The sequence below is a fragment of the Radiomyces spectabilis genome (genome assembly GCF_025331425.1).
Source record: "Radiomyces spectabilis strain NRRL 2753 chromosome Unknown BYT42scaffold_7, whole genome shotgun sequence".
NCBI lineage: Eukaryota > Fungi > Mucoromycota > Mucoromycetes > Mucorales > Radiomycetaceae > Radiomyces > Radiomyces spectabilis.
Window position 1 is genome coordinate 1,109,363 of NW_026251932.1, and position 25,705 is coordinate 1,135,067.

General features: G+C 43.0%; 9 protein-coding genes across 9 annotated transcripts; 5 read left to right on the top strand and 4 right to left on the bottom strand.

Moving 5' to 3' along the window:
- Positions 1–1,101: 1,101 nt before the first annotated feature.
- On the top strand, positions 1,102–2,214 carry BYT42DRAFT_497130 (P-loop containing nucleoside triphosphate hydrolase protein; the record flags this gene model as incomplete). Its single annotated transcript, XM_051564475.1, has 3 exons — positions 1,102–1,403; positions 1,468–1,634; positions 1,703–2,214. 3 exons carry the CDS (start codon positions 1,102–1,104, stop codon positions 2,212–2,214), a joined length of 981 nt encoding a protein of 326 aa, XP_051423102.1.
- A 383-nt stretch (positions 2,215–2,597) lies between these two features.
- BYT42DRAFT_571671 (kinase-like domain-containing protein) lies at positions 2,598–5,723 on the bottom strand. Its single transcript, XM_051568517.1, has 10 exons — positions 4,874–5,723; positions 4,638–4,711; positions 4,499–4,559; positions 4,252–4,432; positions 3,990–4,156; positions 3,820–3,917; positions 3,601–3,733; positions 3,362–3,524; positions 3,171–3,273; positions 2,598–3,087 (listed from the first exon to the last, which is right to left on the bottom strand). Exons 1-10 carry the CDS (start codon positions 5,262–5,264, stop codon positions 2,923–2,925), a joined length of 1,536 nt encoding a protein of 511 aa, XP_051423103.1. The 5' UTR covers positions 5,265–5,723; the 3' UTR covers positions 2,598–2,922.
- Positions 5,724–7,389: 1,666 nt separating this feature from the next.
- BYT42DRAFT_614439 (P-loop containing nucleoside triphosphate hydrolase protein) lies at positions 7,390–8,321 on the top strand (the record flags this gene model as incomplete). Its single annotated transcript, XM_051571860.1, has 4 exons — positions 7,390–7,514; positions 7,581–7,800; positions 7,879–8,014; positions 8,110–8,321. 4 exons carry the CDS (start codon positions 7,390–7,392, stop codon positions 8,319–8,321), a joined length of 693 nt encoding a protein of 230 aa, XP_051423104.1.
- A 1,281-nt stretch (positions 8,322–9,602) lies between these two features.
- BYT42DRAFT_496899 (uncharacterized protein) lies at positions 9,603–9,866 on the bottom strand (the record flags this gene model as incomplete). The annotated part of the gene is made up of 1 exon (XM_051564463.1): positions 9,603–9,866. One exon carries the CDS (start codon positions 9,864–9,866, stop codon positions 9,603–9,605), a length of 264 nt encoding a protein of 87 aa, XP_051423105.1.
- A 3,327-nt stretch (positions 9,867–13,193) lies between these two features.
- BYT42DRAFT_571683 (G subunit of NADH dehydrogenase) lies at positions 13,194–16,207 on the bottom strand. Its single transcript, XM_051568518.1, has 6 exons — positions 15,974–16,207; positions 15,796–15,917; positions 15,710–15,731; positions 14,252–15,615; positions 13,950–14,173; positions 13,194–13,858 (listed from the first exon to the last, which is right to left on the bottom strand). The coding sequence occupies exons 1-6, from the start codon at positions 16,035–16,037 to the stop codon at positions 13,462–13,464; spliced, it is 2,193 nt and encodes a 730-aa protein (XP_051423106.1). The 5' UTR covers positions 16,038–16,207; the 3' UTR covers positions 13,194–13,461.
- A 472-nt stretch (positions 16,208–16,679) lies between these two features.
- BYT42DRAFT_357624 (activator of mitotic machinery Cdc14 phosphatase activation C-term-domain-containing protein) lies at positions 16,680–17,987 on the bottom strand. Its single transcript, XM_051563204.1, has one exon. The coding sequence runs from the start codon at positions 17,924–17,926 to the stop codon at positions 16,718–16,720; it is 1,209 nt and encodes a 402-aa protein (XP_051423107.1). The 5' UTR covers positions 17,927–17,987; the 3' UTR covers positions 16,680–16,717.
- Positions 17,988–20,437: 2,450 nt separating this feature from the next.
- BYT42DRAFT_571690 (uncharacterized protein) lies at positions 20,438–21,440 on the top strand. Its single transcript, XM_051568519.1, has 2 exons — positions 20,438–20,847; positions 20,938–21,440. The coding sequence occupies exons 1-2, from the start codon at positions 20,628–20,630 to the stop codon at positions 21,228–21,230; spliced, it is 513 nt and encodes a 170-aa protein (XP_051423108.1). The 5' UTR covers positions 20,438–20,627; the 3' UTR covers positions 21,231–21,440.
- A 503-nt stretch (positions 21,441–21,943) lies between these two features.
- Positions 21,944–22,790, top strand: BYT42DRAFT_496756 (uncharacterized protein; the record flags this gene model as incomplete). The annotated part of the gene is made up of 3 exons (XM_051564446.1): positions 21,944–22,107; positions 22,171–22,274; positions 22,342–22,790. The coding sequence occupies 3 exons, from the start codon at positions 21,944–21,946 to the stop codon at positions 22,788–22,790; spliced, it is 717 nt and encodes a 238-aa protein (XP_051423109.1).
- A 2,045-nt stretch (positions 22,791–24,835) lies between these two features.
- Positions 24,836–25,516, top strand: BYT42DRAFT_497411 (HotDog domain-containing protein; the record flags this gene model as incomplete). Its single annotated transcript, XM_051564495.1, has 3 exons — positions 24,836–25,059; positions 25,141–25,210; positions 25,280–25,516. The coding sequence occupies 3 exons, from the start codon at positions 24,836–24,838 to the stop codon at positions 25,514–25,516; spliced, it is 531 nt and encodes a 176-aa protein (XP_051423110.1).
- Positions 25,517–25,705: the final 189 nt, after the last annotated feature.

The window sequence follows — 25,705 nt, forward strand, 5'->3', positions numbered from 1 at the left end:
AAAAGGGCCACATCTTTATACAGCTAGAAGGTTCTCTTTACAAAAATACAAATTCCTTTCGTGTTGGTATTTTGAGCAGCTGGTAGTACCAAAGATATTTGTAGATGATATTTCAGCGAAAAAGTCGAGTTGCTTATGTTGAGGTTGTATCGACCTTGAGGAATAAAGACACTGATGCCTGCAGCTGCAACTACATGCAGTTTTCTGGTAGAATTGGTACAAAAATAAATGGTCTGTTTATTTTGCAAATGCTAAAGATAATTCTGTAATATAAAGTAGCGACAAAATATGCGTTATGCGTAGCATGCAATTACGGCATTTTGCGGATGGCCTTGCACGAAACCAAGATGGGATATCGCACTATTTGCTTGGCGCAAAGAACCAATAGACCATACGGTGGAGGATGCTCAACTAAAGCATTTTTCGCACAGATGAGACAAACGCAGCAATTTTTTTACAAATATTTTGGATATGTCTTTGGAAAGCACTGGCATTTCATTCGACTTGTGCCTGACCGTGCTTCATCAAAAAGCTGGGGGCAATGGCGGTGACGACGCCTAGGGATTCGTTTTGATTCTCCGACAGAGGAAACGCGTGACATGGCACGCGTCGTAGAAATTTTTTCAACACGTCCTGCAATTTCAAGTTCCACGCTCTTTTTTTGAAAACGTTGTGTTCCTTTCTTTTTTCTTGTGGAATCAATGAAGCGAACCAGATCACAGGCGAGTCGCACAGGTTAGTTGACGGTGTCTGGCTTGGATTTATTGGTAAAGAATGTCACTGACAAGATTCAACTGTTGTTGTGGCAACTGACATAGGCGAAACTCAACACATTGCTCTGGAGAATCTGTGCCTGACCTCCAAGAAAAAAGCAAAGCATAATGACCAATCCACCTCAACTATTGCATTGAAAAAAAGTACAGCGTCCAACTCAATGCGCCAGTTAGAAAGATGGGCTGACGTCGTTTTTTTGTAGCCAAAGATAAAGGATCCAAGGAGCCGGAGAAAAAGCCTCAGAATTTGTATGCATCAGCTCGTACCATGTTCCGACGCACAACCTTGCCTTCACGACTCATTGGTCGAATCAGTGAACGCGAGCAAATGATTCAGTTTTGGCGAGATCATGTGCTTGAGAATCGGCCAGGGTGTCTCTACATCTCGGGTTCGCCGGGCACCGGTAAAACCGCACTTATGAAAGATGTAATTCAACAAATGGAAGTTGAGAACTCGGCTCTCAAAACACATAAAGTCAAGGTGGTCGTTATCAACTGCATGACGGTCAGAGAACCCAAAGGCATCTATTCCAAGCTTGTCGAACAACTGAAAACGGCACGACAAACCATCAGCAACGATGTTGTCAAGCAAGCGGAACAGCTCTTGAATAATAAGAAGAACGTAATCAAGTGAGTAGCGACATGGGTGAGATACGAAGAAGAAGAAGAAAGAATTAAACACAATGCAATACAGTGTGGTGTTGCTGGACGAAATCGACCATTTGATTACAAAGGATCAGGATGTGCTGTACAAGATCTTTGAATGGGCATCGATGGCGTCGTCACGGCTGGTCTTGATTGGTATTGCGAATGCGTTGGATCTCACGGATCGTTTACTACCACGACTGCGAGCCAAAAACTGTAAGAAAGACAATCAACAAAAACATGGTTCTTTGAGAGGCTGACAAAAAGAGCCAATACTTGTTTAGGTGAACCTCAGCTGTTAAACTTCAATCCTTACCAGGTGTCTGAGATTGTGGCAATTCTGAAAGATCGACTGTACAGTGTGACGGACACGCCAACGGATACGAGCGTTCCTCCGCCTTTGATTCAGCCTGCAGCATTGGAACTGTGTGCGCGAAAAGTGGCAGCATCGATGGGCGATCTAAGAACGGCGCTCGATATCTGTCGTCACGCAATTGAATTAGCTGAAAACGAAACCAAAACCAAACCGAAAGCCTTGGGCGAACACAATGTCAATGGCACTTTAAGAACCAACGAAGTTCCCAAGGTGTCTATCTCGCACGTGATGAAAGTCTTGCAATGCGTGTTTGGCAACCCTACTGTGCAGAAACTGAAAACACTCAACTTACAGCAAAAGGTGGTGATTGGTGTGCTCATGGTGATGGGCCGAAAGAAAATTCAATTGACCATGGGCAAGGTATGCAATTTTTTTTGTGGATATCGATACCTGAGAACAAGGGAAGTGACTGAAATTTGAATTGATTGGGATGGTTAGTTTCGAGAACAATATGGCATTTTATGTACTTCGGGGGCTGGAAGTATGATTACACCTGTTTCGCGTACGGAACTGAATGATCTGTTGGCGACTCTGGAAACGACGGGCGTCATCACGGTGGGCAAGCACAAGGATGAAAGATTACGGCGGATCCATTTGAGCGTACAAGAAAATGAAATTATGACCATGATTGAAGAAATCAATATCCTCTCTTCCTGGATGCGAGAAATCCTTCAAACGCTTTAAATCCATATCGCTCTCCTTGATTTTTTATCTCTGTCCCTGTATACCATTTCTTATACATTGCAAATCCACACCTTTCTACATATGCATGTTACATAATAAAAGATTATTGAAAAGAGAAAACGAGGTATTTTATCAATGCTGTACACACATCGTGGGATTCGGTTCTTTAATGGATGATAATGAAGATGCTGGGAGAACAAAAAAGAGAAGTAATAGTATAGAGAGTCACAGGAAAAGAAAGATAAAGAAGCGGAAGAAAAAACCATTAATGATGAAGTAAATATGATATGGGAAAAAAATGATATACACGCAACAACAACAAAATATAAAGAATTAAAGAAAACTGTAAAAAGGCAAAAAGAGAAACTTGTAAGCAGAAGAGAAAAAAAGTGTGAAAAAAGAAAAAAAAAAGAGTGAATCCGGTGAGAACGAGTGGCCTATTTTCTACCCTTCTACTAGTTCGCGACCTTGATCATCCACTGACACATGGAAGAAAGGATGCCGTAATGCTTCTCGGGCTGTAATACGTTGGGCGGGATCATACACCAGCATTTTCTGCAACAGGTCCAGAAAATAACGGTTCAGAGTCGAAGGGGGCGTAATAATTTTCTGACAAAAAAATAAGGCATTGTTGTTAATTTAACCTTCTTTTTTTTTCCATTCCAAAGAGTAGATTGCATAGAAAAACTTACATCCAATGATTTGAGGGCTTGTACATATTTCTGACTCTGTCGTGTCGTCGAAGCATTAGGGTATTTGAGGCGATAGTCTTTGAAGAAATTCTGAGCATCACGGCTGGACAAAAAAAAAGGGTAGAGAGCAAGAATCGATGTGAGCCACCCAAACCAAATTTCCTCCATTTCTGTGTAAAAAACGAAAATACCTTGCAGATTTGATTATTCTAGGTGGTAATCGGCCGAGAACGACTTCCATCATGGCTAAATGTTCAAGGTTATCGTGGGTTTGAAATAAAGCGTCGCCTGTGAAGAATTCCACGAGGATACAACCAATGGACCAGATATCACATGGATAGGACCAGCCCATGCCTAATAATACCATTGGTACGGTTAAAATGAAATCCTTCAAAATGGGGGTGATGATCCAATCGGTGCAAAAATTTACCCAAGATAATTTCCGGTGCTCTGTAATGTCGTGTGGAAACCACGGATGAATGATAGTCGTTTTCAAAAGTAGCCGATCCAAAGTCGATCAATCGAATCTCTGTACTTTGAAGAATCTTATCACAACCCGCTCGCTAAAAACGACAAAAAAAAAAGGGCATGAAGAGGGTGAGCATGGAATAAAAATAGATATACGCATTCCAATTCTTTGCGGGTTTACCTTGCCATTCATGGAAGGGGTTTCACGACTGTAGTGATTCACCAGCAAGATATTCTCGGGTTTCAAATCCGTGTGTATTAACTTGAGATCGTGTACAACTGAAAAAAGAAGTCATTAAGCTCGTCTGTCCAGGGACAAAAAGACAACATTGAAAGAAAAAAGTGGCTTACATGCGACACTGGTCAGCAATTGTTTCGCAAACTGCTGGATATGGCCGGACGGGAAGGGATGAAACTCGTTGGATTTCAAAAAATCAAAGACAGACTGGCCCAGCAATTCGAAGACCATGCAAATATGGTTACGATAATCAAACCATTCCAATAAATGAATACATTTGCTATAAAATAAAAAAAAAGGACGACGGCAAAGGCAAGAATAAGTTTTCTCTGTTACAAACGTGTGTTGAAATGGAGATAATAAAAGAAAGCTTACTTGAGGTTCAAAGGATCATGTTCTTTCAAGGTATTGAGTACGCGAATTTCGATTTTGCTGGCATCCCTGTATTTAGGAATGGCACGAATGATCTTGACCGCACAAAAGGTCCTTCGCACCCGATCATAACATTCAACGACTTTGCCAAAAGTGCCTTGACCCAGCAACCGCATCATTTTATCTACAAGACAAGGTAAAATCAGTAAGCATCCTGACGGATTGGTTTTCAAGGAAAAAAAAAACTTACAGCGCGGGGTCAGGGATTCGTTGGGCCGAATAATATAATGACCATCTTTATCGTCATAAGGCTAAAGAAAGGAATAAAAAAAAGAGAACGAGTCAGCGAAAACTAAAATGATGATAGATCCAAGACAGTTGAGACTTACTTCTGGGGTGGGAGGATGGTTGGCAATGGGAGGGTAGAGCTGGCTGGCGGCGGAATAATAGGTTGGATAAGACACTGTAAAGGAAAAGGGAAAGGAAAATATCCGTTGTGAGTAGATCGATCATTCAGACGAATTTTTTTTGGGATTTTTTTTTTCGGTTGGGAAGTCCATCATGCGGAAAGATTAGGGAAAATCCAACAGAAGGGAAAAAAAAAAAAGAGAGAATAGATGGTTACCCTGATTTAAAACATTCAGTGATTGGCCGTTTTCTTTTCGTCGCCTTTTGGCGGTATTGGTCGAGGCCCCATTTTTGACGGCCAAGACAACTTGGGCATCTCCGTTATTGTTGGCGACTTTGCGGGCCCGTTTGGACCGTGTTGAGGCAGATGGTGGTGGAAGATAATATTGGGATGATGGATCCTGTGTGACGGTTGAACCCTTGGCTGCGTCTGCCGTGGTGGTGGTGGTGGCAGGTGGTAAGTGGACAGTGTGTTGAAGTTTGTCTTCTGGTGGCGGAGTGGGTGTATCTTCAATAACAATGACTTCTTTCGGATACCCATTCTTATAAAACTCGGCTTCCCAGTTATCCGGTCTTGTTCTTTTGGTAGAAGTTGCTGTACTTGTCATAACAGGAGGAATCCTTTAGGGGCAACTTGGGTTGATGGCAATAGAGGGAATCTAAAGAATGAAGTGACCTGGTGAGTGAACAACAATTAGAAGACAAGATATGAACATGGTAGTGGGCACGAGAAGGACATGAAAGGTCATCCGCGTAGCAGACGGTGATTTTTAAAAAAGGGTGGGGGGTGTTGTGTAGAGGAGTGGGCAGTGACCAAGGGCGCTAAGACAAAAGGATGCAATGGCTTACCAGGTAAAATGAAAGGTTAAAATGGCGATCTCGGGAATGTTGAAGGGTAGAATAAAAGGTGCGTATAGTTTGAATGACGGTAATAGTGTGAAAAAAAGAGAACAAGAGTTTGGACGGTATCAAAGTGGGCTGGAAAGAGTCGATTTTTTGTTTGTCACAGCAATTTTCCTGCTGCCTGGGCTTCTCTCACTGGCTCTCACAAAAATGGCAACTTGGACTTCACTTTTTTTTTTTTTTCGTCGTACTTTTTTTTTTTCCTCTCAAGCTGACCTCATTACCCAATAGAATCCAACAGTTGTGTAATATAATTATCAACAAAGTGATATAGCTAATAATCCGTTGCATGTTGTCACTTTTTCTACTGCGTGTTTTACTACTACTACTCTTTTTTTGTAGTTTTTTTTGGTAGTCACCCTTTTTTTTTGGCTGTCAGTGGTAACCGTTCCACCTTTTTTCAATGGCTTGCTTTCCCATTACAGGCAAAGTCGCTTCATACAGTAACTCCACCTACACCCATCAGCAACACCGTCAATTACCAACTCCTCTCCTCCCAAATGTTTCCCCATCCCACACCCCCAAAAATAGAGAGACAAAAAAAAAAAAAAAAAAAAAAAAAAAAAAAAAAAAAAACTCGTCCAAAAAGAAAATTTTCCACTCTTCCCCCCAAGTGATGTAATTATCATTCAAAATTTCCCATTTTGTCTCCGTCTCTGTCCTCATACTCTCCCAATCTCCAATGGAAATTTAGGTTCCCTTCCAGAGCAACGGAAATCAATCTTACATTGTTTAAACCTACCGCAACGGACTGCAATATGTAGTTTGTGTAATATTTTCTTTTTCATTTGGCAGTGATAGGTTTTTGTTGGCTCAACAGGCGAACATATAACGCAATGAAACCGATCTGAGCTTAATCCGAGGTTTCTTATTTTGAATCTTTACGGATCAATGAATTCAAAATAAGCAAACGATCGCTGCTTGAAAATAAACAAAAAAAGAAGTAATACGAACGAGTAACCATTAATCCACATCGTTAAAACCATGCTACACCGTGTGTGGAATGTAACATGATATGAAAATGCTTGTTTCATGGATGTTCGCTACGAAAATAAGGAGCTTTGAATGTTTCGTAAAACAGGAGCAATTTTTCTTCTTTACGTCCTATGCTGTGCTGGGACCATGTTATTGGGATTCTGAGGCCCGGTCCGTAACTTGCCATCATTTTATCATCCATAACCAAGTTTCCTGCCTCCCATTTCCAACAGTTCCATCACCGCTGTGCTACTTTGACGATTGCTCCAACGGGGCATGCATCCGCCTCGTTGAATCCGAAAAAAAAATATAATGACCGTCAGACCGCGGTCCAACGTGAGTTCGTGGCTGGATCACGTTGCAAAAAATATGAATTAAAATGTCACTTGGGTAAACTCACCATTTTCACCACACTGAATCACGTTATCTATTGCTATTGATGGTCTGCTATTCACCATGGCATTTTATCCTGTGTATATCGCTTTACAGCTAAAAACCTACTGGTTCACAGCCAAAAGAAGGTGGACACAGACCCACTGACCCGCCATATATATATATATATATATATATATATAACCATTGGCCAACGAATGGCAATTACCTATAGAAAACGAAAGCAAAAGATTCAATGGTCTTGGGTTTCGTGTACTTTGAATGCATAGTCTTGCACAGTTGCATCGATAACCCGTTGTGAAAAGATGATCAATTGCGGATGTCCAATTTATTTATGTTTTAGTTTGGATGTGACGCAAACCTGGGTGAGCGGCAAGCGTGTTTCGTTGGTTTCTTTGCTCCTTTCTAGTTTCTGGGTTCTAGCTTTTTTTTTTTGTGTGTGTTTTTTTCTTGATCATCATCATGACCATCTTTGAAGCCAAGGGAGTCTCTATGCAATTGGCCGACGGTCGTTGGTTGTTCCGAGATGTCGACATTGCCTTAAACAAACAAGACGTCCTTGTTTTACGAGGTCCCAGCGGTGCTGGGTATGTATTTTCCTTTTATCGTCGCCGTTTTCATGTAACCTAAAACTCGCTCTTGTTATCCAATAGTAAGACTACTCTGTTAAAGTGTCTGGCCGAACTGGTACCTTTTGCCAGTGGCGAACTGTATCTGCACGACAAACGACCTTCGGACTACGGGATCCCCGGATGGCGATCCAGGGTCATGTATGTTCCTCAACGTCCTGCTGTGCACCCAGGAACTCCTCTTGATCTATTTAATATGGTGAAAAAGTTTAAGAATCAACGTGACAAACGATTTGATGACCCGGTAATTAAATTTTTTATTTTTATTTTGCATCATCCTTCCATGACAATAGTAACAATAACAGTAACACTGGGTTTCTAGATTCAAATTGGCATGGATTGGAATCTATCGCAGTCTCACTTTCATGAGAAATGGAGCAACTTGTCTGGAGGAGAAATGCAACGATGTGCACTGGCCGTGGCATTAGCCTTGAACCCGGAAGTTTTGTTGCTTGATGGTAAGAAGAAGAAAAAACGCAATGGTTGCACAGATGTGGTACAAATACCATCTTGCCTTCCTCACCAGATGATTAAAATTTATTCTGCCCTGTAGAACCCACGTCCGCTCTCGATCCCGAATCCACCCTGCTCGTCGAAGAAACATTGAAATCACGTACATGTATATGGATCACACACAGTAACGAGCAAGAATCGCGGGTCGCGACCAAATCATTGGTCCTGAATCGCCAAACCGCCTCGTCCGAATCAGTAAAAGATGATGATGTCTCTGGAACCACCGCCACCGAAATCGACATGAATATCTAGACAGACACTTTTCTAAGGAAGGCATCATCCCATTCCCATTTGTACCTACACTATCATTCTCTATTTTTGTTTACCTTTTCCTTTTTTTATATCTCTGAATCCCACTTATTCATTTACCTTTGTTATCACCTAGATTCCATTCTTCCCCCATCTCTCTTGATATCCTTTTTTTTGATATTGAAAATATTCTCACCAACCTGGGCACAGTATTGTTTTGCATCAATATGACATGATGATGTTGTGGAAAACCATGTTTCCCATTGTACCTTGAGTACGCATACTCTTGGAATCGAAAAAAAAATGGCTAGTTCCCTGTTTAGCTGTTTGTCTGGTTGTCTGGCTGCCTGGTTGCCTGGTGGTTGCCAGAAAAATATTTTGTGACACTAGCTGCCTCAATAGTAGGTACTCTTATGCGAATCGGCGCACTACGCGCGGTAGTCTTTTCCTCAACAAAGGAGTGGAATATCATTATACAACCATGAATGTGAAAATGAGTTGTGGGCGAAACACGCCCCTGCTCGAGATGGTGATATTCTTGGAGTTTCTATTGCAGTATGCATTGCAGCGTGCATGTAAATTACTGATATATTTACTCTAGAAACCGGATCTTTCCAAATAGTCGCGGCTTGTCCGCTTACATCTAATAGACATCACGGACCCAAAAAAAAAAAAAGTCAATGAACCATTTATTTGAGAAGGCACGTGGACAAAAGATCGCATAAAACACTTTTTTACCCTGGCGTAAGTTGAACTCGGTGAGTCGCGTTGTTCAACGTTTTTGGTAATGGAGACCCTAGAATAATCAGTGTTTTCTGTAAAAGAATTCGGTCTTGGATTTACTCCACTTGGCCTTGATCATGGGATCCGCGTCGAGTTCATCGTAAGCTGTCAGGTCATTTAATTTTTTCTCTCGTAAGCAAAGATCGATCGATCGGAATGAGAAAAAAAAAAAAAAGAATAATGTTCAAAAGTTTAACTTGTCGGCCCATCCACGGGCCCTTTGCATTACATAAGGCAACATCGATCGATAACGTTTTTCCCCTCCATCGTCTGCTATATTGTATCACAGTTCAAGAGTCCATATTCATCGCGTATCACAACAAAGAAAATGGATGGGTGGTTGTTTGTCAGAAAAGATCAACTCGTGTTTTTCTCATAAAAAATAATGGTATATGTATATAAAAATTTTACTAATCGAGACATGCCTATTTATACCTATGGGAAGCGCTGTATATGCGAATAATGATCCTATTTTTTTTTTTTCCAATGCTGTAAAAGTAATTACAAATTTTTGAATCGTCGTTGACCTGCTCCTTTCATTGCTTGCACTTCGGGACTCAAGCGACAGGCATCTTCTAACCGCAAATGCCGTTTCAGTGCATCCGTTCGTCCAAATGATTTTTGGCAACAGGGACATTGGTAAGGCTTGGCGCCTGTGTGGACTCGAACGTGACGGTGAAGGTCGTGTTTGCGTGAGAAAGGTCGATCGCACAAGTGACAAATAAAAGGCTTGTGGCTGACGTCTTTCTTGTTTGAACTGATCATTGCACTGGACGTTTCGGATCCGCTTTCAGACATGGAACAGCATCGTGAGCGCGGTCGTGATTGACTGGATGAGATGGAGAGGTTTGTTTCGTTGGTGCTGGCGACGGCCATGTTTTTTGTCGTTGTTGTTGTCTCGTTCAACAAGGACGAAGATAAGCTGGTATCAGGATGATCAGGTTGCACAGCATCATGTTCCAGCACGTGGAATGCAGAAACATCGTACGAGCATGCAAGTGACGTCGTATTTAAAGGAGATAATGATCCCAGCATTTCTTGCACCTCGTTGGAAACCTCGCATGGCAGCGGCGGCGTTGGTGGTGGTGGTGGTGACGCAAACATGTTATTGTTGTTGTTGTTTGAGTAAGCATCAATAATCGATGCATATTGCAGATCATACGAGTACGGCATCATTATCACGCCATCCAATGGTAGCGCTACCGGTTCTTTCAAAGGACCGGTGGTGGCAGTGCAGGTGATGGCAGGAGAACTGGGTTTATACTCGGATGTTAGCAGCAGTCCATTCATATGGAGGACAGGATTTTGGTCCATCAGCATCGACGTCGATGAGTAGTCGCATAAATAAGGTGTGGGCGAATCTTGTTCAAAGACGTAAACATCGTGATTCGCCGAAGCATGATATGGTGCAGCACCGACGTATGTATAACAAGCATAAGAAGTCATGATTTTGATAAATGGCCAGCACTCAGTGAGGGAAAAAAAAAAAGAAGTTCGACATCCAACGACACGGTCATAAACATTTTTATATGTTTTCAAAACTACTCTTTAAGCTTTTTTTTTTTTTTGGTTTGACTCGCGGTATTATTGTTTTCTTTTCCACAGTCCCCACATTTTTACCCCTTAAGTGAACAAGAAGATAAACGTAGTGCAAGGTTTTTTTTTTTTTTTTTTTCCTTTTGATGATAATAAAACCATCTTGATTAGGAAACCCCAAAGCTTAATCGCTAATATATTCTTTTTTACCTTTGTCGATCTCCTCCAGGAGAATATACAGTGCAGGTAAAAAGAGTGCCAAGTTTTTTGAGATTATGAACATCATTGACGCATCATACCACGGTGACCCGTTTTATCGCCCACGCTGATTAACTTTTTTTTGGATTCTTTTTTGCAAATACTCCTTGGTGAGAAGGAGGACCCAGGGAGGATATGAAAATACTTGCTTGATTGGGATAAACTTCCGGATGAGCAAAAGAGTCAGAGCGAGACCAAAAAAAAAAAAAAAAAAACGGTTTACGCTTTTTGGAAATTCCAACTTTTTTTTTGGAATCCCCTTTTTACTAAGGTTTACATGATATTCGATGAGCATCTATTGGATCCAATGAATGAACTCGGGAAAAAAAAAGTAATATCTCCATAATGAATCTTGAAAGCGGCTTTATTTCTATTTCTTGGCTCATTGGCCATCCGGTCGAGTTTGACATTTTTATTTTTTTTTGACCGGAAACCTCAAAGGATGTTTTGGATTTTGCGATGAACGGTTTAGGCAGCGACACTTGGTTTTTTTTTTTGTGCCCTTTATTTCTTTTTGTTTCAAGATAACGTGCCACAGCGTGGCTGGAAAAACATGCATATGCGGTTTGCAGAAAGATCAAACGAGGGTGTGGAAAAAATGGCCCCAGCGCTTAGTCATGCATCATCGGTTTTTTAGCTTTGAAAAGAATCACAACAGTTCCTTGCTCTTTCTTTTTCTTTCCCTTTACATCGGTCAAATTTTAGGAGAATCGTCCAGGGGCCCAAAATCTGGATGCCTTTTTTTTTTCCGATGCACGTCCATCATCCGTATCATTACATGACCTTTGGCAAAGAAAAAAAATGTTCTTCTGTTTTCTTTTGAGGAGCTTTCTTCTTCTCTTTTTGGGCTGAACACCAACTCATCTCGCCGACGGCTTTGCCCTATTGAAAAGGAGGACAAATTTGCTAATATGTCATAATGATGCGCGTCCGCTCTTCCTTCAAGGGGACCAGTCGAGGGATAACAACCTACTACCCTTTTGTGGACGGTTGGGGTCGATCTCATTAAACTGTTTACCTTGTCGCAATCATCATTCTACATGCATCCATTCTCCTTTTATCACCATGGTAGGCTCCTTGGCCGACCGGAGACTAAAAGGAATACTGGATCACCTTGACCCTTTTTTTTTATTACCACATCTTCCGGACGGTTAGGCATCGAACCATCTATCTTGTGCGGTAGAAGCCTTGTTTTACTTGTCGAAAACCCTTGTCTTTTGACATCTATTTTTGTTCTTTGAGGAAGAGTCTATTTGGGAAAGCCCTGCTTGACCAGTTTTTTATCAATCCTCCCTATCCTCCTACAGTAATCATTATCCCTTGACGGTTCGACTACAGTAAGCTGATGAAGCGAGTTAATAATGCTTGCAGGGATCAATGCATGGGTTCTTTTTTATTTGGAATGCAGGATTCTGTAGATTAATTCCTTGAAGCATGCTAAGATACGTCCTTGAGACCCTCACCAAGGAAATTTTTGACCCATGTCAGCATTATGTCCAGAGATCGTCTTATGCCAGACTTCTATTTCGTACATGTTTTTCCTTTTTTTTACATTCATTCCAGATCTGTTATCAATGTATGAGATTAGACCCACTTGTTTCCCTACGGCTCCATGCTAACACAGAGAGAGAGATTTCGAGGAGACCATTGATCTTATCAAAAACATTGCTTCTTGAGGGACAGATCGATGATGTCAGAATTAGTTGAACTAATCTGCAAAGAACTTGTTGTCAATTGCATGCATCCAAAACGAGGCGATAGAACCGCATCGAAAAATAACCATGATCACATCCAAATGGGCCATGTTTTCGATTGCCCTTTTTTACTTTCTAGGAATACTTGGCTTATTTTTTTCTCTTTCAACTCAGTGTGACATTGGGACCTGTCAAAAATAATCTTACGAGAAACCTAACACCGATCATCGTAAACAGTGGTAACTGATGATCGATCAGTAACGCTTTCCCCTTTCAAGCTCCCATATTGTGTAACACTGACGCAAACCTTTTTACAGGAGGACGACCTGGTTCGATCACGACTATCCTCACTACACTTCCTCAAATATCATAGCCAACCTGGCGTATTTCAACGTCATTACAAAAATGATATTCTCAGCCAAAAATTAAATACTTAGTTTACCGGCACCGTGGGTAACTTGGGGCCATCCATGTCGAAGCAGCCGGCTGTGAAAAATATGACTAGAGCAAATTTACAGCAATGTAGCAGGCTTCAGAATTCTGACAAGGTCACTGTTAGTATGGTTTATAGTTTAACTGGTCCCCATTTCAAATGGGCCATATTCCTGAGGACATTTATCCACTGAAAAAAAATATGCCCGATTAATTAGATCTTTGATGGAAAGCTTATTATCCTTCTTCAGTCTCAACACGTATTGTTAGCCAAGTTCTACATATCTTTTGTTCAATCTAGTTAAACAGATCGTATATAACCATCAAAGAAGATACAAGATAAATACTATTAAAGAAAACCAAGGCATTTGGGAAAATCAAGTTTTTTTTTTCTTTTCTCTATCAATTTAAAACATTTTACAATCATTCACTCATTGGGTTTAGGCAGCGGCCTTTTCTAATTCATCGTTCACATCTTTGCCTTGGATCCAGACTTTGGTGCACTTGGCCATGGTGCTGGAGGCACGAGAGATGACATCGGTTTGGTAAAAGTTGTGAATGACCGATTGGAGCACTTCGCCTGTGCTGCGAACATTGGATTTTCGCAAAGTCGATAGACCCAACTGAGCCGACGAAGGCGTTTCAATCACGTCGTATCGGGTCAATGCAGGACTAACTTCGGCCAAACGAGCACGCATGGCAGGTAAATCATCGTAAGGAAGCGTGTGGCCAGCCACTTCCGATAACGCACGAATAATCTTCCAGTCTTCGCGGGATGCAGCAGGAGGGTTCACACCAGCCCGTGTAATTTGAGCACGACCTTCGGTATTCATGTATCTATATTAGCCCCGCCCCCAAAAAATTGCATTAGCTCAAATGAAAAAAAAAAAAAAAAAAACCGCGGTATTGGAGAAAAAGAAATACTTACGTTGCGTTCTTTTCGGTGAAAGCCGAACCGGGAAGAATGACATCGGCATATTGAGCACCAACGTCACCATGATGTCCTTGGTATACCACGAATGCATCCTTGGGAACAGAATCTGCCGTGATCTCATCCGCATTCAACAGATATAAGAATTGCGCAGGAGTGCTGCTGGCTTCCTTTGATGTAGGAACAAAGCCCACTTCATAAGCGGCCGTTCGACTCGCAGCCTACAAGTAAACGCATATGCAATGAGTTACCGCAGCTTTTTTTTTCGACCCTGTCTTTTCTCATTTCCGCCAACTTACACGCTGCAAAACGTTGAAACCGTTCCAGCCGTCCTGGAAGACGGTGGACTTGTGCTTATCGGCCAATTCGGCTACCTTGGAAAGAAGGTATTCGCTGTCCTTGGCATTTTCCACGACACCAGAACCCACCAGGATCAATGGCTTCTTGGCTTCGGCCAATCGCTTGGCGAAGGGATGCGAGCCATCCAAGAGCGATTCAATCGCCTTGGACTCTTGACCAATGTGAGCGTAATCGTAAGTAAGATCAACAGGTTCACCAATGACACCAAAGTCTTGACCCTTGTGGAGGTACGATTTGCGGAAACGCGTATTCAGGATCGGTGCTTCGTGACGGGGGTTGGAACCGATCAGCAACACGACGTCGGCTTCTTCCGCACCCGCCAGCGTCGAGTTGAGCGTGTAGTTGGATCGGAAATCGGCATTCAAAGCCAAAGGTCGATCACCGTTGGGAGCGTCAATCGTCAAGTTCTCCGATCCAATACGGTTGAAAAGATCCTTCAAAGCGACCATCGATTCGGCATCGGCCAAATGACCAGCGATGGCCTTGGCTTGGTTGCCTTGTACCTTGCCGAGTTCGGAAGCTACACGTTCAATCGCGGCTTCCCAAGTGATGGGAACGAATCGATCGCCTTGACGAGCCAAAGGCGTGGTCAAACGTTGCACCTTCAAACCATCGTAGAAGAAACGCGTCTTGTCGGAAATCCATTCTTCGTTGATTTCATCGTTGACTCGAGGAAGGATACGCATCACTTCCACACCGCGTGTATCCAAACGAATGTTGCTACCGACGGCATCGGAAACGTCAATGGTTTCGTACTTTTTCAATTCCCAAGGACGCGATGTCATTTGATAAGGTTTGGATGTCAATGCACCCACGGGGCACAGATCAATGACGTTGCCGGACATTTCACTTTCGATCGTCTTTTCAATGTACGTGCTGATCTGCATATCGTTGCCTCGACCACTGGTACCTAATTCGGGGGCGCCCGCCACTTCATTGGCGAAACGGACACAACGAGTGCACTGAATACATCGGGTCATTTCCGTCTTGATCAAAGGACCAAAGTTTTTATCTTCCACGGCACGCTTGCCACGAGGTTCAAAGAAGCGACCACGATCGCTACCGTAACGCATGCTCTGATCCTGAAGATCGCACTCACCACCCTGATCGCAAATGGGACAATCCAAAGGATGGTTGTAAAGCAAAAATTCCATGACGCCTTCACGGGCCTTGTGTACCACCGGACTGTTGGTCTTGACCTTCATACCCGGCATCACAGGGTAAGCACACGAAGCCACCGGCTTGGGCGAACGTTCGACTTCCACAAGACACATACGGCAGTTACCAGCCACCGAAAGGCGTTCTATAAAATACACAAAAAAGCGCGGTCGATCAGTTTAGGTCCATTGCCATGCCAATCCATGACTCCTCCCCTGGGAATCAATGAATTTCTTTACCGTGATAACAGAATCGTGGAATCTATAAAGCACCATATCAGTGAATCGGAATGTAGAGATAATCGTAAGAATGCCACTGAGCTTACATCCACGCCGGCCTTTTCGCAAGCTTGAATCAAAGCTGAACCTTGTTCGATCATGACGGATTTTCCATCGACAAAGACTTCCACCTCTTCCTTTTTGCTGGAAGTGGCACTGAATGAACGTACTAAAGCAGATCGATATCAGATACACGCATCAGAAAAAAAAAGCGATAGAAAGTACCTCCAGCATTGACAAGAGCCGGTGCCCTGCGCGCAATGCCAGTTCCGTTGATGACGCGCAACATTCTTTTTTTTTGACTTTTTGAGAGAGGAGAAAGAGGAGTGGGGGGTTGGTTGGTTTAGATTATCTTTTTGGCCAAATTTAGATAATATAATTGAACAAGTACAGAAGTCAAAACCTCTTGACAGAAATGTAGGTTGAGTCTTGTCCAAATTCAGCCAAAGGATATTTTTTTTTCTTTTCGGCTTCTCAAACACCAATGCCCTTTCTGTGCGGTGAAAACCATACAAAAAATTGTGACGAAATTCAGGTCACGTGAATGCTCGGGATCGTACAAAGGCCCGACATGGCCCTTAAAAAAAAAAAAACGACGGACTCCTGCCATGCTGCAAATCATTGTTTCCTCCAATGATCAAAGTACAAAATCTCTTGTTTATAATCCTCACCACATCATCAATTGATGTTGTGATATACAATGAAAATTATTACTTGTCATTAAAGCATTCGATGCCACGATAGACTTGCACAAACAACTAGCCCTTACAGTGTTGCTTTGCCAACAATGAATGTCATGCATATTTTTTTCTGTTCTATTTTTTTTTCAGGAACACTATACTAGACCTGCCGTAGCGAAGAAACAAATAAAAAAAAAAAAAAGAAAGACATAGAGAGGGTAAAAGGATTTGGATGGTGAATGGAGTGGAGTGGTTACAGTACAAAAATGGGGGGAATAGGGACGTTTTTCTATAACGGTGATTGAGGAGGAGAGGTGTTGATGGAGTCAGCACGTTGCTGAGCGACATAATCGGTATTTCGCACGGGCTTGTATTTGTCAATGTTCTTTTTAGACTTTGGTCGGCTGTTGCCACGTCCCGGTTGATCTGTACTGGATCGCGTTGGGATGGTATTGTCTTGGACGGACGTGGATGGCGTGGTTGGTGAGGATGACTGAGGGTGCGGCTCTTGGGAAGCTGAAGTAGCTTGGGAAGTTGATTGTGGCTGATGGCGGTAAGGATGAATATTAAGGGTAGACAGGTACCAGAACATGAGATTGGAAATGAGCACCTGATCCCTCAACGGCCGTCGTTGGTTGCCAAGCTTAAAGTGAGACAGACGATACATGGCTCGCTCCAGAGCCACCGACATCTGTCCATCGTCAGTATAGCATGATGCATTTGGACCTTCTTGTTCTTCGCTACCACCATCTGACACCTGCAGCCCAGACGATCCCCGGTTCCTCATGATACTTCTGAAAGAGAATCTTGATGAAAAGAAGGCCGACACACTGGACCGCCGTCGAGGTAATGGACCTTGGACAGTATGAGAAAGTCGGTGGGTAGGTCTTTCCATACTACGGTTCTCTCGATACACGAAGGGTTCCTCTACCGTATCCTTCGTTTTATTCCGTTTATCTTGAAACAGACTGCCAAAAATCGTTTTTCGATTCGATCGAAAACCTAATCGCTCGGATAGTGATCGTTTTAATCGACTGTATTTTTTTGACGGCGTTCTTCCAACGACTATGTTGGGTTCATCGCGCGGAATCTCATTCATAACGCTATCGGTAGATGAAGCCGAGGATGGGAGAGGTTCTTGTAGCGAGACGGACGTTTCTGCCTCTTCTGTGATGGAGAGCAAAGCACCGTCGTTGGGTTCGGTTGGCGTGGACTCAACGGGGGAGGATTCTGGTTCGTAAAGACGGGATAATAGTTTGTGTGGCTCATATTCCTTCTTCATTCCGTCTGCATTGCCAAAATCGACCCATTCGCTTATGCTGACTGGTCGATCATAGAGTGTCACCCCTTCAGGAGAAATTGGGCTCGGTCGATCGTCACTCGCTGCTTTGTCATTGTCATTTCGCTGCTGGAGAATTTCTCGATAAGAACGGCTACCATGAACAGAATACTTCATGGAAACGGCCTGACGTCGCGAAAGCGAAGGCGATTTCGGCATGGGTAAGACGGGTATGCCTTCCGTGGCCACCGATTCAACATGAGCAAAAACGACACCTATAGAATGCGTTAGACTTAAACAGTCATATTGGACCAAGTAACTTCATTAATGACCTGACGGATGGCTATTACTACTGTGTCGATCCTTAGTCATTAAAAATGGGGAATACATTTCCTCCGTATCTCGAGGACTGACAGGTGAATTCACAGTGTCGTCGTCGTCCTCTTCGTCTTCTTCTTCTTCTTCTTCTTCCCGAGGGTCGTCTTTTTCGTGCGGTACTTCGTCGTATGAAGATGGGTTACTGCTATCTTCTTCGTCGTCTTCTTCGGCTTCTTCTTGCTGGCCAATCTTTCCTTGATCTTGGTCTTGGGAATCTGGCGTATATGAGGCCGATAATCCCGACCGCTGTCGTCCCAGTTTTCGAGTACGATGTTGGACCGTAATTTCATGCGTCTGGATCCATTTAGCAAAAGCTGAAGGCGCAATTTCTGGATGATGGCTGGCCGGGACCCTTTTGAATAATAAATAAATACGAACCAGCAGAGTGAAAAAAATAATAACAAAAAAGAAATATACAAATAGAAAGAAAAAGAAGAACACACGCAGAGTTTTTCTTGGTTAGTGATCATACTGTTTTTTGAGTTTTCTTTTTTCCTTTTCTCTTTCTGTTGCAGACTTTGCTCCCATTTTTTTTCCCTCCCTTCTCGAACTCTCTCCGAAAAAAAAAATCTAAACCACATTGGGCATATGCATGATACAACCCGTCGATGATTCGATGCTTACCAAAGTATTTGATCACCAGCTACAGAGGAATTTGGGAAATCAAGATAAGACGATTTTGATGCCATGGTGAAAGTGGTACTTGGTAACGAGGGTGGCGTCATGTCGTTGGTTTTAGTATTTTGCCAAGACGAAATATCGATGGACAAAGTTTCAAACGAGGAATCCGATGGAAACGAAGCGACATTGGGATCACGGCAAGACGTCGACATGTGAGCAATCTGCCAATATCGTTGTGAATCAATCGAGATCAAATGAGCAAGATCGAGTTGGTTGCTAGTCGAGATCATTGAGTAGTGATGAAGGGGGAATGGAGACCGACCTTATTTTAGATTTCAGGGGGCTGACTGGATTTTTTTCTGGGGAGAACAGACGTCTTGGCGACTATGGATCTTTACAGAAACACACCACACTTGAATAACACAATATAAAAAAAGAAAATGAATGTAAAAAGCAGAGAAATGGATAAAGAGAATCAAGAAAGAGTAGAAAGAATGAAAAAGATGATCGTTTTCACGCGCAATGATGAAGTCTTGCTTTACAATTTCGCATGTTTTTTTCCTCATTTGACTTTTTCACTGTCCGAAATTCAGCGCTTCTGCCAAAACGGGCTAAAGAGAAAAAAAAAGTCCAAACGAAATTCAGTGTTTTGCGTTTTGAAAACAAAGACCTTGGGTGATACGAATCCAAATTTTAAAGCCAGGAAACCATGACTGTCCAAGTGTGTGGTGAAGAAGAAAAACAACGGTCGATACAAATTTGTATGGACCAGCCAAGTTGTAAAGTTTTCAATAAAGTAGTTGCTGCACCATCCATTTTTATATATGTGCGTTACCAGACATGGATGATTAAGGTGTCACAGTTCTTCCACCCACTTTCACTGTCTTGAGAAAATAAAATGTCAGTTCTTGTGAGATCAGGTTGCTACGCCAGTCAGCCTGGATTTATTTTCGAAATTTTTCCGATCATACGGCAATGAAAGAAAAAAAATGGAATGGCCCGATTGCCTTGTCCTTTTGAATTGAATATTCAAAACGTACATCATAGGACCATCAACATGGTGGTCAAAGTGTGCAATTGCTTGCCGTTTTTGGACCAAATTGGATAGAAGTAAAGAGCCAATCACAAATCGTTCTGTGCATCTGACAATTGCTTGCTGTTTTTGGACCTTCACTTTGTCTTCCTACTTAATTCAAAGCATGCAGGAAATTGATACCATTGTGTCTGCGAAAATCCAAACTGCTCAACAATTCTTAAGTCTAACAACAAGGGCGACCTTTGCACAAAACACAAGTCTCGGCAACCAAAACAAAAACATTGTCAGCGTGGAAGCTTGTGGTGCGAAGCTTCGATCACATAACACCTCTGGATTGTGGCAGGAACATCGCTTCGATGAAAGAAGCTCCATTGCAAGTACATCCAAGACCATTTTTCTAAAACAATTTATCTGGTCCATGGTTCCTTGCTCTTATTGTAACCCATCACCAGTCAACGCACTTCTAAAGAAGAAGCGGAAAAAATGCCAAACTTGCAGTAAAGAGACCAAGCCCAGCAACTACAGCAAAAATAAGAAGCGGCAACGAGATGACTACGTACCGCTTTCGTTTTGCAGATGGGTGCAAGCGCGCTTTCGGGAGCGCATGGTCCGTGGATGGTCGAAATAAATTCATTTTGAATGGTCAACACTTGGTGCACGCCAGTTTCACTTCAAAATCAATTAGCGTGACGTCACGCTAACGAAAATTAGGGTGCTGCCGCGTCAACTGAGATCTTTTCTTTTTTGATTTTTCATCAACCTTGACCAACTTCTCTAACATTACTGCCGCGGTCGAAACTTTCAACAATCTTGTGCAGGTGAATAAAATACGGTGTATTTGCCCTGCGGGCGAATATCATTCAACAGCCGACGTTCCCGACACTGATGCCGAATACAAACGGAAGTTCAATATCCTACTCAGTGGTCAAACGATTCAGCGACCGTGTAACCTGGTTCACTTGCAAGCATTACGGTGAATGTAGGATCTGTAAGGGTGATGCCTACGATGAAGCTGTCGAGGACGATGAAGCCTTGGGCCAGCCATTTATTAAGGGCAAATCAAGCCAGAAGACTGGTTGCAAATGCTTGTGTGAGGCGTTCAAAGGTAACTGAATTGGAGTGAGTTTTTGAGCACCAAGTGTTGGCCTTTTGATCGGTTGAGATTGACTGATTCACGTTTTTGCACAAACATCAGCGTTCTCAGCAGATAAAGCAATCAACGGTGTCATCCTGATGGATTACATACCCATGGCAATGCACCTCCAAAGGGACAAGTCGGTGTCATGCCCCGTCATCGAATCATTTGCCGTGGTCACCCACGATCCCATAAATGATATGCATGCGGCAGGTGTATCATTTGGTACGAAGCAAGACCCAGACACACGGCACCAAGTTAACCTTGCAGCTCCCGGAAGAGGAAGAGACCTTGCATGTCGAATCTCATCAAAGCACGGAATGCAGCATCGATGCGCTACTGGCGAAACCTGATTTGAAAAACTGTGCAAAAGTGACTGGTGCCTACGACCAACCGGACGACAAGCTGTTGGATATATTGAACATGGAATTCCATGGGAAACCTGAATTTCTGGGCCAGATATCTGCACTGTATACCGTCTATTTTCATATTTTTTCATACCAAACAATAATAAAATTAAAAATAAACAATGGAAAATACTTGATTTTTCTTTTGACTTGGCGCGCAATCACAAAAGTGTAGACAAGTAGATCATAGAATGGGATTTTTTTCAATGTAACCCGGTGAGAAAACTGCAACATGCTACAACTACAATTACCCAACCTTGTAGATATCTCGATAGTCATTGGACCTGTCTTAATGCTTCTAACTCCATTTGTTCCATGAAGATGCCGAGTCATGGAAAGCTGGGTTGTTTTTCAGGGCCACCCTTTTTTATCATCTCTGATACTGGCTGTCAAAAGTACACTGGGATGTGGTGTGCAACCATTCCACAATGCATGTTCAAGGTTGGAGGCATAGCAGAGCAAAAGAATGCTTCTTATATACAAGAAATTGGAGTATCTCGTTATCAATGATGGCAAGAAAGAAATATGCAATCTATGCTGAAGGCTTACAAAAAAGAAGCCAATGCATGAATTTATTTCGAATCGCCCATGTGACTGTTAAATGAAATATAAGGCCAATCTGGGACGCCTGTTGCAGCTGCTACATTCATCTTGACGTGATGCCACGCGAAGGATTCGTAGAAAAGACGTATTTGAAGTGCCTTCGCCACGATCAGTGGGGACCGTTGCCAGACAATTTGATCGATGTATCCGATTTGCAAGAGAAAGTCTGCTTTGAACACGTACACGCACGACGATCGGAATGGCAGTGTGTTGATGACAGGTAAACCCCTCAACGTCCGACGACCGCACCACTCCAAATCCACTAATGACTGCTTCAAAAAAGCGAAGCTGCACCTTATCTACCGGATCTCAATACACGGAAAGTGGCACTTGGGATCCAAGAGATTCACACTGTTGAATTGTCGAGATTTGACAGCGAAAGCTTAAGTAAGCGTTTTCCTGCAGCACCAAAAAGTCTCAAGCCGTGCGATTCAGCTTTAACCTGAATTATTAGATAAACACATGTCACTCAAGTATGGATTCGTAATCAATACGGGTGGATCGGTATGGGGACTCGACTTTGCGCCGAAACGACCTTCCGTCGACACGGAACCCCTGATTCAGTATTTGGCGGTCGCTGGTTACCGCGGGACGGAAAACGAACATCATACCTACATTGAGACACAGACGGGATATAAGAATTGTGTTCAGATATGGCGATGTCAGACGTCGATTCATGCGGAAGAAACTGATCCCGTATTGGATCTGTGTCTGTTGCATGATTACGGTACCGTCAGTCAGTTGAAATGGTGTCCTTACGGCGTGTATGAAGAAGTAAGGTTGCGGGACGGGTGGGAGACTATGGCATGGCTTTTTGATATCAACTGTGAAATGGACTGTTCTATTAGGAGACCACTAGCCAACAAGAAACCGATCTTCCTAAACTGGGTATCCTCACCATAGCTTGCGGTGATAGCTCTGTAAGAACGATCGTCGTGCCTCATCCGAAAGCGGTCCGAAAAGCTTTCGATGTAAGCGATCCTACAAAGACAGTCTTCTGTAAGTATTTTAACGGGTGGGGCGCGTTGTAGAGAGAAAAAACAAATGAATGATTCATGAGAGATACGCAGTACGGATAGAGAAATCTCGATGTACCTTTTCTTTACCACGCACGCATCCAACCAATTTTGCATGGGGCGGTCACAAAAAACTGGCAGTCAGCTATACCTTTGGTAAAAAAGAGACGCGAATGACGCGTGGATGCTGAGATTGAGTAACTGAGCATAATGTAACAGGCAATGTGGCGCTTTGGAATATGGAAACAGCCCTCGCTGATGAGGTTTCGCATTTATCGAATCATCACCTTACTTGGAACGTGCTGGTGGATGATGCCACCATACGCGGTCTCACCTGGGATAGTCTGCGTGAACCCACCTATGTTGCTGCAGTTGGTCTAAGCGGCATGTTGAATGTCATTGATATCCAAGACCCGTCCCTGCAAATGACCATCTCTCGTATTCGAGGTATATATATATAAAAAAAAGAGGATGACCGGAAAGCCCATGGTTGATGGATTTGTATTCTGTTAGGCTCTTTGTTTACGGCGGCGTGGAGCGATATGCTGGATGAACTCTTTTTCGTGGATGCTGATTACAGCGTACGATCGATCAGCATGGTTACAACTGAAATAGGCGTCGGAAGTAAACTTACTGAAACGCGAAGCATCATCTGGGACTGGGCGACCAGCGATCAACATATATTTGCCCTTGTCACTACCGCCGATGGATGGGTACTTGGCGTGAACCCGTTGTCAAGGAGAAAAAAGAGAGGCGTAAGCAAGAAAAAAAAATGGTGATGTACTCTGGTATCCATTTGACACTAACTGATGTGAATAGAACACGGTTCAAAGTCCCGTGTACAAGTTGATTTACGACAAATCTTCGGAGACGCTGCGTTTCGTGGATGGCATTCCACCGGAGGTAAACTAGCCAACCCGATCCATACAACCAATTGAAACATCATTTTAAACTCGACAACTAGTCATGGGAAAGTCTAAAGAAAAAGATACCGGAATGGAACGCCTTTGTTGAACCGACCATTGCCCTTCAACGTGTAAGTAATGATCTCTGACAACCCGTGTCACTGAAGGCGATTATCTGAAAAGACAATTTCAATTGTCATTGTAGGCGGCATGGAATCCCAATCAAAAGACGGGAGCATGGATAGCAACTGCCGGCGCGGCTGGACTGTGCAGAGTTGAATTCATTGGAGAAGACGTACAATGGGGATAACCTTTTTTCATTATGTTGATCGTACATACGCACCCTCGACATTGTACCGCTTGTTTAACAACGCGGAGGAATACCACCACTTGAGTGCCAATAATTCACTTGTGAAATATCATCAAACTCATATCAAATAGCCGCAGTATGCATTCCTAGTTCGCGTTACATAGCATAGTAATTATCACAAGACATGATGAAAAGAAAAACATTACCATCTAGTACTTTCAACCAGATCAACGCTGCCATAGCCCTTTTTTCCTGTGGAGGAGGCGCGATCAAGGACAGCAATGATCTATCATGCAGTTGAGTGTGTGTGTAATTGTGTCATTCTTAATCAAAAAATACTACTTCCTTGTTTCAATTGGCGACATTGTAATTTCGATTCCGCTCTGCCATCATTCGAACGTTTGGACGTTGATGGCCAACCAAGAACCACCGATTCTTTAATGATTTTTTTTTTGAGTCGCCTCTTTTATTTCCACTTGCTTTGACCCGATTTCTCACGGTCGACCGGCTTTGATTGAGTTCTTTTGGATCCCTTTTGCATCGACTTGTGCTCAAGCATTTATTATGACAGGCTTAGAATTTATTCCCGAAACCACCACACACAACGATAGTTATATCCAGGAACCGGCTGTCCTCCCACCCAAGCACAAGGCTGTGATCGACCCCAATGTCGAGCCATGCGAGTCTGATCTCTCATCCGTTGATCCGACTTCCGCCATGCTGATCGAACAACAAAACGAGCTTCCTCTGGTGCAGACATTACGACAATCATCCGAATGGACTGAAGTGATTGCTTACCAGCACATGTCGGCATCGGCTCGGGCGCATTCTTTGACGGCCACTACCTTGCGAGGCCCGGGCCTGATTGCGTTGAGGCCACTGAAATTCTTTAATCACGACAAAACCGAATGTATTCTTGTCGCTCACCTCGGCCAAAATTTGTAAGTGATGGGGCCAAAGAAAAATTTATGCAAGTGCATATGTGAAAACAATGGTATCATTGACAAAAAATATACACACAGATGCGGACACGATGGCATCATTCATGGCGGTATGCTCGCCACTTTGCTGGACGAACATCTCGCTTATGTGGTAAGCCATTGATCCAACTCAAACCTGAGACGTCGTTGCCATTGCGTTACTAATGAAAAAGGTGTTTAGACGTTGCCAAATTTACCGAATCAAACGGGTTTTACGGCGAACCTGAACGTCAATTATCGCCGTCCTGTCTTGTCGAATCAATGGATCGTTGTCCGTGGTAAATTACAACGACTGGAAGGACGCAAAGCATGGGCCGAAGCATGGATTGAAACGGTCGAGGACACCCCACAGCGCTTGACCGAAGCAACCGCTCTATATATCAGTCCGAGATCCGAAGGTCCACGAACAGACTTTTGAGATCCTCCGGGTTCGCCGTCTTGTGCGGAAAAGAAAATAGATTCCAGATCATACAACCTATTTAAAACTAGAAATTAGACGATATCACCATGATCAACACTTGAAAGGGAAACTGGTTGCAACTAGTTGGCTTTTATAAAATTTGGCATTCGGATAAAAAACCGTCTTGCCCTCACAGCAACTAATAAT

What these genes read in the sequence shown, in the direction of transcription:
- BYT42DRAFT_571671 (XM_051568517.1), bottom strand. Translation starts at nt 5,264, where the DNA reads ATGACAAGTACAGCAACTTCTACCAAAAGAACAAGACCGGATAACTGG. An exon ending in AGAATAATCAAATCTGCAAG is followed by an intron (nt 3,274 to 3,361) that starts GTATTTTCGTTT and finishes TTTTTTGTCCAG; the next exon opens with CCGTGATGCTCAGAATTTCT. An exon ending in AAGCCCTCAAATCATTGGAT is followed by an intron (nt 3,088 to 3,170) that starts GTAAGTTTTTCT and finishes TTTTTTTGTCAG; the next exon opens with AAAATTATTACGCCCCCTTC.
- BYT42DRAFT_571683 (XM_051568518.1), bottom strand. Translation starts at nt 16,037, where the DNA reads ATGTTGCGCGTCATCAACGGAACTGGCATTGCGCGCAGGGCACCGGCT. An exon ending in GGCTCTTGTCAATGCTGGAG is followed by an intron (nt 15,918 to 15,973) that starts GTACTTTCTATC and finishes GATCTGCTTTAG; the next exon opens with TACGTTCATTCAGTGCCACT. An exon ending in GCGAAAAGGCCGGCGTGGAT is followed by an intron (nt 15,732 to 15,795) that starts GTAAGCTCAGTG and finishes GGTGCTTTATAG; the next exon opens with ATTCCACGATTCTGTTATCA.
- BYT42DRAFT_357624 (XM_051563204.1), bottom strand. Translation starts at nt 17,926, where the DNA reads ATGCCGAAATCGCCTTCGCTTTCGCGACGTCAGGCCGTTTCCATGAAG.
- BYT42DRAFT_571690 (XM_051568519.1), top strand. Translation starts at nt 20,628, where the DNA reads ATGCCGAATACAAACGGAAGTTCAATATCCTACTCAGTGGTCAAACGA. An exon ending in CTTGTGTGAGGCGTTCAAAG is followed by an intron (nt 20,848 to 20,937) that starts GTAACTGAATTG and finishes CACAAACATCAG; the next exon opens with CGTTCTCAGCAGATAAAGCA.